The following is a 12,861-nucleotide window of genomic DNA, read 5'->3' as shown; positions in this document are numbered from 1 at the left end:
TAAACCACACACACACACACACACACACACACACACACACATCATCTAAAAACAAAATGCTTTCACTGTTAATAATTGATACTGCATTGAAGTGTGTAAGCTAACTGCTAACATGAGCTAACAACAAACACTAGCTATCTGACCTTCATGAGGGAACCTGACAGGAATTTCTAAAAATCAAACACTATTTATTAATGTTTATAATATTTATTGCTATCTACTGTTAATGTTAGCCAGCTAGCTCACACAAGCAAACCTGACAGGATTTTTAAAAAAAAAAAATTTTTTTTTATGTCAAACCCTTTTAATAAATGTTTATAATATTTACTGAAAACATTAGCCAGCTATGTAACATGAACTAACGGCTAACATTACCCAGCTAGCTAACTAACTGTTAATGTTAGCCAGCTAGATGATGCAAGCTAACCTGACAGGATTTCTGAGAGGATTTTTAAATCATACGCTATTTATGAACACTCCTAGTAACATTACTCAGATAGCTAGCATGACTGTTAATGTTACCCGACTAGCAGACATGAGCTAAACTGACAGGATTCCTGACAGGATTTTTAAAGTCATACCCTCTTTATGAATGTGAATTACTGCTAATGTTAGCCAGCTAACTTATACTAGATTTCTGAGGATTTTTATGCTGTATCCTATTCATGAATACTCAAGTTATTTATTGCCAATGTTAGCCAGCTAGCTAATGTGGGTTACCTGCTATCATTAGCCAGCTAACCTGACAGGATTTCTGAGGATTTTTAAGTCATAACCTATTCATTTATGCTCATAATATTTACTGCTAGTGTTAGCCAGCTATATGTTTAAAAATCTTTACTGCCAATGCAGGCCAGATAGCTAATCTAACTCGACAGGATGTTTTAGAGAAACCTGTTTGAGCGCATCACTAGACTATGCCTCAAAAACATTCGAGGTGGCTGAGTGTATGTTTAAGGCATCATCTTGAAAACTATCAGCAGACATTCCCACAAACACAAGTCATCTAAAAATGACTCAGAGTCGTCTTCATTATTATATATTCAGCCTGAGACTTCGTATTGTATTAACACTGATCCTAATACTCAAAATGTTGTTCTAGTCAGTTTCTTTCCCCATCCTGCACTGAAATTTGTGTTAGCGGGTTCCTCACCTCCACCAGCTGCATGAGATTCTCAAAGAACTCCTCCTCATCGATGGAGAGTTTACCGTTGTGGTAAATGATGCGGTAGTGCTCCACCTTCCCCTCGCAGCTCACACACAGTGTGTAGTCGCCGGGGTAGTTGGTGCTCTCGCGCACCAGGAAGAGCCCCGTCTCCGGAGGGTAGAGCAACCGCTCGGCCTGGTCCCGTGTAATCTTACCGTGGAACCATCTGCGTGGGAAAAAAAAATTTGAGAGAGGGAATTTCAACAAATTTCAACAGAACTGTCACAAATAAACCATACTTGTTTTGTTTTTATAGGGAATCAATCAATACAAATGTTACATTCCATACATTTTTCTACATTCTCAAAAACCATACACAAACTTGAAGGAATACTTCAAGCTAATCTCTATTCACAGTGTGTGTAGAGTTTTGATTATCAGTGTTGCATAAATATCGATACTGAAATCTGATACAACATCTGATACTTCGTGATACTGTGTGTTGTAAGCCTAGCGTACGTTGCCATGCTAACGGACAGTTGACACAAAATGACAGCAACTTGGACGTAGTCCATGATTAATGATGACAATAAAAGCAAAGTAAAATGTGCTCTGTGAAAATATCAAGAGGAGGAACTACAGCATCTTCCTATAATACAAGGAACCTGATAAAACATCTTTTAAACAGTATCTTTAATAGAGAGAAATAGAGAGAGAGAGAGAGAGAGAGAGAGAGAGAGAGAGCAGTAATGTCTATAAATGAGTGCAAGGTACTGTGAATTAAGCACATACAAAGGTATTCGTGAGTGTAGAGCAGTGAAACGAGTGTGCAGTGAAGCTGTCATGCATGAGAGAGAGAGAGAGAGAGAGAGAGAGAGAGGCCAATTCATTTCAGCGAGCACTAAGCACCGAGTCAGGTACACTTTCTTTCCCCTCGCTCACTAGGTCAAGTTGTTGTCAAGTAAATAATAACATAATATGAAATAATATGGAAGCCTAAAGGTAGTCAATGAATTTAGTGAAACAATTTGAATATCAAATGCAAATTCATAACTATAATTATTAAACGTGTAGTATAATAGTGTTAGAATGAGCCAGAGATGAGAAATTTTTTAATCCATCTTTCCAAATAGCAGAGCAATATAGTTATTTATTCACCAACAAAGCAACCCATCCATGCCGCTAACACATAAACACACGTTCTTCCTTCCAAAAAAAAAAAGGCCCATCTCTGAAAGGAGAAGAGATACTTAAGTTACAAATATGTTCCACTGAAAAATTCATGACAGTGTTCTACAAAAACATAAATCTGCCCACGCCAGTCCCAAACCCGGATGCGAAAGGACGAGGGTTGGGCGTGGGACTAGCCCTCTCACCCCATAAAATCCCTAAAGGTTACAGAAACGACAACATCGAAAACATTCTACAGAAAGTTCAAGATGTGCCTTAGACATCCGTTTTTCATAAGTTTTTTTTTCTCTTCTTTTCCTAATACAGTGAAATGTGTTGAAAGTCTTGTCTGTAATAACTCTACATAAGAGATAGGAGAATACAGAACCCAGCTCACGAAGAGAGAGAGCGAGAGTGATGGGAAGGGGGAGGGAGAGAGAGAGATGCAGCATATGAGGAAAAGGTCAGTCTCTTCAACAAAACAACATCCTGTTCTGTCATTAAGGCAAAAAATCATCAATAAATCCTGAGAACACACTTTCAGATGATTCCATACAGAAACGTTCAACAGCAAACACAGCTTCAAGGCCAAGTGTCAAATAAAATGCAGCATAACTGACCAGAAAGTGATGTATTGAAAGTGAAATATTGAGAACTTTAGATTAAAAGAAAAAAAAAGAAATGAGATTCATGTTTGTAAAAGTCACTGGAGTTGAAGCAGACTGTCGGCTTTAGCAGTGGGGTTTCAGGTTTGTCTGAAAGCTAATGCCCCAAAACAACAGGAAGTACTGTAATATGATGTACTGTAATCATTCCTTAATCTAATACATGCAAACACACACACACACACACACACACACACACACACGACAGTAACAGGAACATCAGTGGAAATATTGTTTGCAGCGAAGCCTAGATTAGAGTGCCTGCTCCCGATTCCCCAGAGTCTTACACGACATATTTGTGTTCTCCATTTATATACTGCTCTGATTCAAATGAGAGAGAGAAAGAGAGAGAGAGAGAGAGAGAGACAAAAAAGAAATAGAGACAGAGAGACAAGAGAGAGATAGAGAGAAAAGGAGTGTGATATAAAGAGAGAGAGAGAGAAATAGACAGAGGATAGAGATAGAGATAGAGAGAGCGAGGATAGAGAGAGAGAGTGACAGACAGAAATAAAGAACACCAGACAGAGAGAGAGAGAGAACCTGTTTGCTACATAAAGAGAAGTGCTCAATAGAAGAATCTCACTGCACTGTAATTAACTCTGTGTAAGAGTGAAAGTGACGTTTCCACAATGACCAACGCCGCTTTCTCCACCAATCTCTCTTTCACACACTCCCCTCATCAGTCTTTAAATGGAACACAGCCCAGCTCGGAGCGGTCTCGCACTACAGAGGGGGTGAGCAGAGTGTCAGAAACGACACGTTTAGTTACTGGGTTAATCCTGCAAGAGCGTTGCCATAACGACGATGTGTTAGATCCAGAAAAATACTACAACCCACCTCGCTGACATGCTAGCAAAACGCTTATTTAGAAATCTCTCCTGAACTACAACCCAGTAGGCATGTTCCAATAATCGGTTAGACGTTATACCACCACAACATTCAGCACGGATGCTACTGTTATTGGGGACGTTTTGAAACACTGTCACTACCAATGGTGCTTTGGAAGACAAAATTTTTCATTAGGCAAATTTTATAGGTTTACAAGTGCAAGTTAACTTCCTGTCTGGGTACTAAACTTTTCGGTAAATACACTGTATGGTCAAAAGTTTGTGGACACCTGACCATAACAATCATATGTGCCTAGATTTAGTCCCATTTTGCTGTTATAATAACCTTCGATCTTCTGGGAAGGCTTTCTACTAGATTTTGGAGCGTGGCTGTGGGGATTTGTGATCATTCAGCCACAACAGAATGATGATGCTCCTCACTGATGTTGGTGAGGAGGTCTGGGGTTCAGTCAGTGTTCCAGTTCATCCCAAAGGTGTTCAGTGGGGTTGAGGTCAGGGCTCTGTGCAGGACCCTCGAGTTCTTCCACTCCAACCTTCACACACCATGTCTTCATGGAGCTCGCTTTGTGCACAGGTGCATTGTCATGCTGGAACAGGTTTGAGCCTCTTAGTTCCAGTGAAGGGAAATTGTAATGCTACAGCATACAGAGACATTCTATACAATTGTGTGCTTCTAACTACGTGCCAACAGTATGGGGAAGACACACATCAGGTGTCCACAAACTTTTGGCCATATAGTGTATATCACTTTTTATTAATAGACACTATACGACTATGTAATGAAAATGCAATATCAACACGCCTAATGTCTAAAGCTCTATTCACACACCATTAATTCTACATCTACAGTACAGATACTACTCTGATTTTATTCCCATCTGGATCGACAATATTGTTTCAATCTCTCCATCCACTCCTCAGAAATGTCCTGTCAGTCTGCCACTGTATCTGCACAATGTCTTCACTCAGCAGGGTTGCCAGGTCTCGGCAAAATTTCCATCCCAACTACAGCACCTGAAACCACCCCAAAAAGTTTAGAAAAGGGTGACTTTTTTTTCCCTTCATTTCCTCAGTCTTTGTTGTGTGGGAAACAAGTTCACCGTGGTGTGCACGCATTTCTGACGTGCTGGATCTGCAATATGCCTTTTTATCATCGCCTGATACAACCATTATCCACTCCATAATTGCCCTTTGCCTCTCCTAATCTTAGTTCTGTACATCACACATACTTACAGTTTCGCTTTGCTTGCAGAAACTGATTCAATGTAATTCAGATTATTTGTTTCAAAACAAGATCTTGGAGGCAACAGACTATTTCTAAACTAGCCAAAAACAACAAAACACTACCACCACCACCACCACAACAAACCAGAGGAAGAAGAGGAAACTAATACAACTCAAACAGAGCTCAGAAAGTCCAGTAACGTCAGTTATTCATCATGAATGTCAAAATATAAATGCTGTGTGAAAGCCTCGGGGTGAAACCATTTCAGTTCAGCTCTCAGAACACAGAAGCCTTTTCTGTTTCAGCAGCGCGGATAAACAGCGAGAAGTTGGAAGCCACAGGAAAGAATGCTGGGAAGGATGTCGATGTGACAGATGAAGCAATGTGAGGCTTCACATGGAGACAAACAGATTTTCAGACGCCACAGGATCAGCAGCTTTGGATTAGACTGCAGTGGTCAGAATGACGCTCTTTCAGCTACAGTGTTGTTCAGTGTAAGGTAATTAAGGCTCGAGATTTTCTGTCTGTGTGTGTGAGACCGTGTGTGTGTGCCCTCTGGGAGCTGCTCAGACGCGGGATGCTCAGAGGGAAGCTGCTTACTGCAGGCTCGAGTTGATTAGATCAGTGCGGCTGCATTCTTTAAACGCACGCACATCTCTGAGCCAGCGGCATCCCAGATACACAACACACACACACACGCAAGTGCACATGCACAAACATACAAATGCTAGTGCACACGCACACAAAGACACAGTTACGCACGTCCACACACACAAATACACCCACACACATGCAAGATTGAAGCCCATACATGCGCCCACACACACAAACAGATATGATAAGACAGTTTTGGTTCACACAGCAGAGCAAAAGTGAATTATTTTCACAACTTTTAGACCAAGCACCTGCACTGAAGATTAATCAAATTAATAAAATAAGATTTATTTGTTCAGTAAAACATTACTTGAGAGGTACCTACATAGTGCCTTTATAACACATGCATAAGCATTGCATAACTATTTTATAACGCAACGCAGGAGACTTTATTAAAAGCTTATTTCAAGATGCGTACAATGATACACTTTGAAAGTTGTAGAAGGTACTCGTAGTGCATAGTGCTCATAGTAAGAGTGTTATAAATGTAAATATGATTAACATTTTAGTCTAAAGGCATTAAAAATCCCTCATTTGGCTGGCATGTGGGCGTCATGGGTGCACTGGAAGGGACTGAGCATTCGATTTCATGCTCCTAGATCCATTAACACTCCTGAAAAAGGTGTGACGCCTGATTGTCTCTCTCCTCCTCTCCCTACAGCGAACAGAGCATTTGCATATATATTTTTTTCCATCTTTTTGACACAGCCAAGCCATCGCTCAAACTGATTCAAATCTGCCTCCATGGCACAGAGACACACGGACAGAGAGACAGAGAGAGAGAGAGAGACAGGCATCGAGAGAAGAACGAAAATAAAATAAATCTGTGTTTGTTCAGTGCTCATGAGGTCATTAATGAAGAGGACCGGGAGTTCCCTGATTAGATGACCTTATTGAATTAGAAAACAGAGCCGAATGAAAGCACACCGAAAAGCTGGAGCTGATGAAAGTCATGCACAAGGAATCATCTGGACTGCAGAATCACAGTTTGGCATTTGCAGATCATTTCCTGTACTGATGATCCTATTATAAAAGACACTATCAGCACTGAGAGAGAGAGAGAGAGAGAGAGAGAGAGCTTACGGCATCAGGCTCAGTTTCCCTCCTGATTTCACTCCTTCTCGTTTCTGCACGTAGTTGGCTGGGATCGTCCCCTCCCTCCCCACCGTGTTCTTTGCTTTGTACCAGTTAGGGTCCTGTGGAAACATAAACGGTTAGCAAATAAACAAATTTAAACAATTCAAATTTCCATCATGTATCCATGTGAACTACAGTTGACAGAAAAAGTTTTCATCCCCTATGGTTTCTGACTAGGGAAAAATTAAAACTGAAACATTTCCAAATTCTTACTCTAATAAACAGAATTTTAAAATGTTAAACATGAAATGTGAGTACTAAGAAAAACCAGCAAACCAAAACCAGGAGGCAAAATCAACAGATCAATGCTTTTAAAAGATGTAATATTGTGACTGTTTCATCTAAATTGCATTTCTGATGATGCTGCCATGCAGAAAAAAAATATGCACAGAATGCTGTGAAAAGCGTAAGTAGTAGCATTACAAAACGTACAGTGAGATAATGAATAATGGTGAATACAGCTTGCAATCACTGCAGGATCCCCAAATGCACAAATAATTCAAGCAAACATCCGTACTCGAGCTTGAATTCATTTTCCATCAAAGTGCTTTTCAGAAAGAAATGGCTTTGTGATATTTGCCAGCTACTTTACAACGTCACAAATCCTGACATCGTGCATGAAAGACATTGTCATATCAAGTCATGTTTGTTCACGGGAAGTTCTTCAAAGGTTCCAGGAATCGGGGGTTTTAATTCGAGAGGATAATCTGAAATCTTGTAGTTCCTTTTAGGCAAATCTTGTAGCACGTTAAAAGGACAATCTATACCTATATGCACACACAAAATAAAAATGTCAACCTAAGGACTCTTTTTCTAGCCATTTATCACACCGTGTTGCATTACGGTGTTGATTTGTTTCTGTAATTGCCGCTTCAGTGAGTGAGGAGCTTCCCCCGTCCCCGTGCTGACTCCTACCTTAGTGACTCCGATGATGCTCAGGACGTCTCCTTTACAGAAGGGCAGATCCTGCTCTGTGGTGCCCTGGAAGTTATACTTAGCCACACACTCCGTGCCTGGCGGCCATGGCGTCTGCACAGGAGAGAGAGAGAGCAGAGAAGCAAGCTTACACACGTGCAACACATCCATTCACTCCTTTCTCATAACTGTATGTTCTAAATATGTCAAATGTTCTATAAGTTATAAACATGCATTACATAAACTTCATAAATATGGAAATATGTTATATGCTGTACATGCATGATGAATATAATATGTTGTATATGCATGTTATAAATGTGATATGCTGTATATCTATGATATAAATAAGTAATATGTTGTATGAATGAGTTATAAATGTAACATTATATATGTAACAAATATGTAATTCATTGTATATGTGGGTTATAAATATGTAATATGTTCTATGCACATGTTATAAACGTAACATTGTGTACAATATAAATATGTAAGACATTGTACATGGGTGATAAATATGTAATATGTTGAATGAACGTGTTATAAACATAACATTGTATATGCTATAAATCTGTAGCACATTGTATATGCGAGTTATAAATATTTATATTTACATTTAATGCATTTGGCAGACGACCTTATCCACAGCGACTTACATTTAGCTCTATTATTATAGTTTTTTAATACAACTGAGCAGTTGAGGGTTAAGAGCCTTGCTCAAGGGCCCAGCAGTGGCATCTTGGTGGTGCTGGGATTTGAACTCACGACCTTCCGATCCAACGTTTTAACCATGTTATAATGGTATAAGATTTACATGCTATAAATACGTAATATGTTGTAAATGTAACATTGTATATGTAGGTTATAAATACATTGTACATATAGTAATAGTAATACATTGTATATATATATTCAGGTTATAAAGATGTGACATGTTACATATGCAGGTTATAAATTGATAAATATGTGTTCTGTGCCCTTGCTCTGGTTTGCTGAGGATGGGGACAGTTTTGAAAAGAACAGGAGAACATGTGAAATAATCAAGAACTCCGGAGTAAAAGGAACTAGCTACACGCACATGACCAAATACAATTGCTCAGAGTTACACACGTTTGCACACCAACGATTTCAGAATTAATAAAGTGAAAAAAAAAAGAGCAACTGAATTTTAAGTAAGGGAAACCAAAAATGTCTCATTTCCTGAAAATGTGATGAACCGCTTCAGCAAACTGCGAGATGCAGCAGATGAACCGGATGAGCCGTGGTGCACATTCCTCTTTCGCTACTGAAGGATTCATGCATCACTGCTCAGGACTGTGTGTGTGTGTGTGTGTGTGTGTGTGTGTTTGTGTGTACCTGTAGCCCAGACATTGTGTGTGTCGGGGGGGTCGCAGTCTCCTCAAGCAGGTGTCACAGGGTAACAGGTAGCATCAGAGCTGAGGAGAAACACACACACACACACCCATTAAACCTCAAAGATGGAGAACATGGACATTGCCTACAGCTTTTATAAACCAGAAATGAGTTTCACTTCGTGCTGGTTTACGGTGTGAGCTGAAACAGAAGTTAATAAACGCCACATGTCTGCTCGCCGTCACCACAACTGACAAGAGTTACACCTCACTGCAGCAGTTCAGCCGAAATCCAGCGAACCTGAATGACCTTCATCCTCCACAAACACTTAAAAATAAAAAAAAAAACTGACTGTGTGTCTATCAGCACTTCTGAGCTGGAACAGCAGGATACACTGATAATGTGAGAAATGCACTATCCAATATTACAGCTTTATCTACATCCTGGTATGAAGTTAGAACTTTATTTAACCAGGCACTTATGGAGATGTTTGAATTATATAACTACACGTCACCAGGGCTGGGTGACAAAACGAAATAATATGGATACTGTGTTAAAGTAGGTCATAATATGTTTTTCTGAATATCGTGATATTACATTTTAATGTCTTATTTTTAATAATTATGAACTGCAGTTGCTAATTTGATGTTAATATACTCTAATCTTTTTAGAGAATTAAAATTTCTGATTTTTCTGTTAAATTTATTAAAACTTATTTTTATAAATAAAAAATATAAAACAAAAAAAAAGTGTACTTTTTTCATTCTACAGTAACATTTTCAGTGTTATATTTTTTAAATACATTTTTATAAATACAGTTGTAACATTTTTTAATGTAAAAACTAAAAATTTTTGCAGACATCAAATAATATAAATAATATATATATTGTGATATATAATATGTATATATATAAAGATCATAAATAATATACATATATATTGTGCATTGTAGAAATGTCTTTGAGAATAGTGATGTGATATTTTTGTCATATCTGTCATTGAGATAAAAATCTTCTACAAGCACGCCGTGGCTAACATGCCCAGCCGTCATGTGTTCAACAAAACAGGACAGAACAGATTATACTGCAAATCAGTTAGAAACAGAAGCGATCACACTAAACCAAGTTCTTAATACACAGCCTCAAGTATCATTTAAAGGCTTCAAGTTTCTCATGTAAGTTATTCCATAACGTGGAATACTGCAACTACTGCATTCCATCCATTACAATTTACTATTACCAGCGCTCTCTTCCACTCTCATTACTGGTTTTTCTTCCATTTTTGAGCTCTGAAGGTGGTTAAATATTGGCTAAATGTAAGCAGGAACTTAGATCATGTGTAGAGTAAAAGTTTACGAGTTGGGGCGTAAGGATCGGATGAGTTGGATCAAAGCATCGATTTAAAAGACAATAACTGAAACGTATCGAAGCAACAATCATAAATAGATTATTATAGATTATAACTGATAAAGGACAGATGGTAAATACTAATTCATATTTTATAATTTTTTTAAACAGACTCTGATACTTTTAAAACAGTCCTTCTCTACATCATCATTCACAAACTAACAGCAGGTCTACACCACATTCTCAACAAAGCTGGTCTCATCATATCGATGAGAAGATAATAAAATGATTCGTATCGTAGCAGATTCAGTGCTATCATCAAATATCGAACCACTGCTTTATAAATCAAAATCGTATCATAAGCCTGAGGCTTAAACCGCTAGTTTTGAGGGACAACGGACAACCCAAGCCGTCTGATTGGTCCATAGAACCTGTTTGTCCCTCATCATACACTGTAGAAAAGATTTACCCGAAAAAATCCTCCTTACAATTTTCCCTCACCTTCTTTTAAAGTAAATTTAACTGCCATAATATCAATATTAAAACTTACTGAACTGTAAACCTTAAGGTTCATAAGAATATGTAAGTAAATTTAATTATTTTGTTGAATATTAATATTTACTAGGTTTCATGGTGTGATACTACTTAAAATAATTAAGTAATTAACTATTCATATTTAGATCATTTAAAGTAAAATGTACATATCTCCATTATTTACATTATTGAATTAAATAAATACATTAAAGTAATTATTTATGTTATATAGTAATACTTCCGATAAAAAAAAGGACACTTCTTAGTTCAAGTTTGCCAGATGACTGTTGACTTGTCTCACGATAGTGTTTGTTGACTGAAGTGTAAATAAAAAAAGGTGGTTTTACTCAGTCACTAATTTGTTACTAATTGTGCGGTTGTGTTATGAAACACATTCCCACCTCATCTGTACTGAACTGACAACATTTCTATTCTCTTTCCCTAAATAAAGAAATAACTAGATGCATTTAATGCACAAATAGAATAATGCTAACAAATATAATCGACGCCAAAGTTCAGCCAGTGTCACAAACTTTTTATTAAAATCTCTATTAAAATATATCACGATTCCTGAAGGCATTTTTAAGATACATGAAATGTATCACAATATCTCATAAACCGTACAGCAATATAGAAGTGTTGCCTTAAAAAAAAAAAAACATTTTATTTATTGAATTATTACAGAAATATGTATTTTTGAATTTTTTATTTAAAAAATTAACATTTTGTATAAAATGAACTGAACTGAAACTGAAAAGGAGAAATAAAAATTATAATAATTTTAAAATTTCACACTTTAAAAAATTGAACTGAATGCTGTAGTCCATAGTTTTCATGTATCAAATAAAAGCTATTTTATTTAATACAAAGATCTCACGATATTCACAATATCTCGTATTGCGACACAATATAATATTGTATAGATTGTGATAATATATAATATATAATATCGTGATAAATGATGATCACATGATGGTGATCACCAGCCCTACCCCTGGTGTGCTCGCCCTGCGCTACAATATTACGAGATTTATTAAAAGCACATAATGTTGAGATGTGGTCTGGCCTCTGCACCCTGCTGCATCACGGGAACAGAGTTGAGTGGTCCCTCTCTGGCTTCCTGCAACGAACAGGAAGTGAAAGTCAGAAAGGCTGTGGAAGCTGACGCAGAGTTTCCATCACCCAGAATGTTGAGTGGGTTTAATCTGAGCATGATGGGGGCAGATAGGGCACTTATCACACAAAACTACGCCTACAGCTCACCCGTAACCAAGGAGACCACACAAAAAAACAGGACAAAGGGTCACTCGGTGCGATATGGTAAAATCTGGAGCGTTCAGCTGTAAGATGAGTGGTAAATAATGCAAAACATGACAAAACAGCAGCCTTGTGTGTGTGTCTGTGTGTTTTTATGTGTGTGTGCGCGTGCATGTGTGTGTGTGTGTGTGTTCCTGACACCCGTGCAGAAACAGGAAGCTGATTCTAATTGTGGACTGCTGCAAACGGACCAAAGCCAAAAATAGAGCAGAGCCCTCAAAATGTGTAAGAATGTGTGTGTGTGTGGTTTGTCACAATTCAGAGTGATAAAAAGCAGCAAAAGAAGATTTTCACAAATGCTAGAGTCACTCTCACGCCTGATCAGAATTTTTATCAATAACAGTTTTTTTTTTTTTTTGCTGTAATTTTATGTTAAAAAAAAACAAAACAAAAAAAAAAACAGTGTGTACATGTTCAGATAAAAATGTTTGATGTCAAGGCCATGGCAAAAGCTGAAAACCCACAAACTTCCTCCTTGGCATTTATTCTTTCTCAGAAATGGTCATCATCTTTCTGACAGGAGATGCACAGAAGCAGGAAAGACTCCGCG

At 37.9% G+C, this 12,861-nt stretch overlaps 1 protein-coding gene across 1 annotated transcript in view; it reads right to left on the bottom strand.

The window, feature by feature from the left end:
- Window positions 1–12,861, bottom strand: part of LOC113534834 (tyrosine-protein kinase CSK) — a 38,989-nt gene that overhangs the window by 8,099 nt on the left and 18,029 nt on the right. Inside the window, exons 2-5 of the mRNA XM_026927810.3 lie at window positions 9,118–9,197; window positions 7,762–7,875; window positions 6,793–6,905; window positions 1,154–1,373 (exon numbers count right to left, since the gene is read on the bottom strand). Coding sequence (XP_026783611.1) covers window positions 1,154–1,373; window positions 6,793–6,905; window positions 7,762–7,875; window positions 9,118–9,132 — 462 coding nt within the window. The 5' untranslated portion in view covers window positions 9,133–9,197. The remainder of the gene's footprint in view (window positions 1–1,153; window positions 1,374–6,792; window positions 6,906–7,761; window positions 7,876–9,117; window positions 9,198–12,861) is intronic.

Source organism: Pangasianodon hypophthalmus, chromosome 6 (genome assembly GCF_027358585.1).
Source record: "Pangasianodon hypophthalmus isolate fPanHyp1 chromosome 6, fPanHyp1.pri, whole genome shotgun sequence".
In the NCBI taxonomy this organism is placed as follows: domain Eukaryota; kingdom Metazoa; phylum Chordata; class Actinopteri; order Siluriformes; family Pangasiidae; genus Pangasianodon; species Pangasianodon hypophthalmus.
The sequence above is the reverse complement of the archived record's forward strand: the minus strand, read 5'-3'. Positions and strand labels throughout refer to the sequence as shown.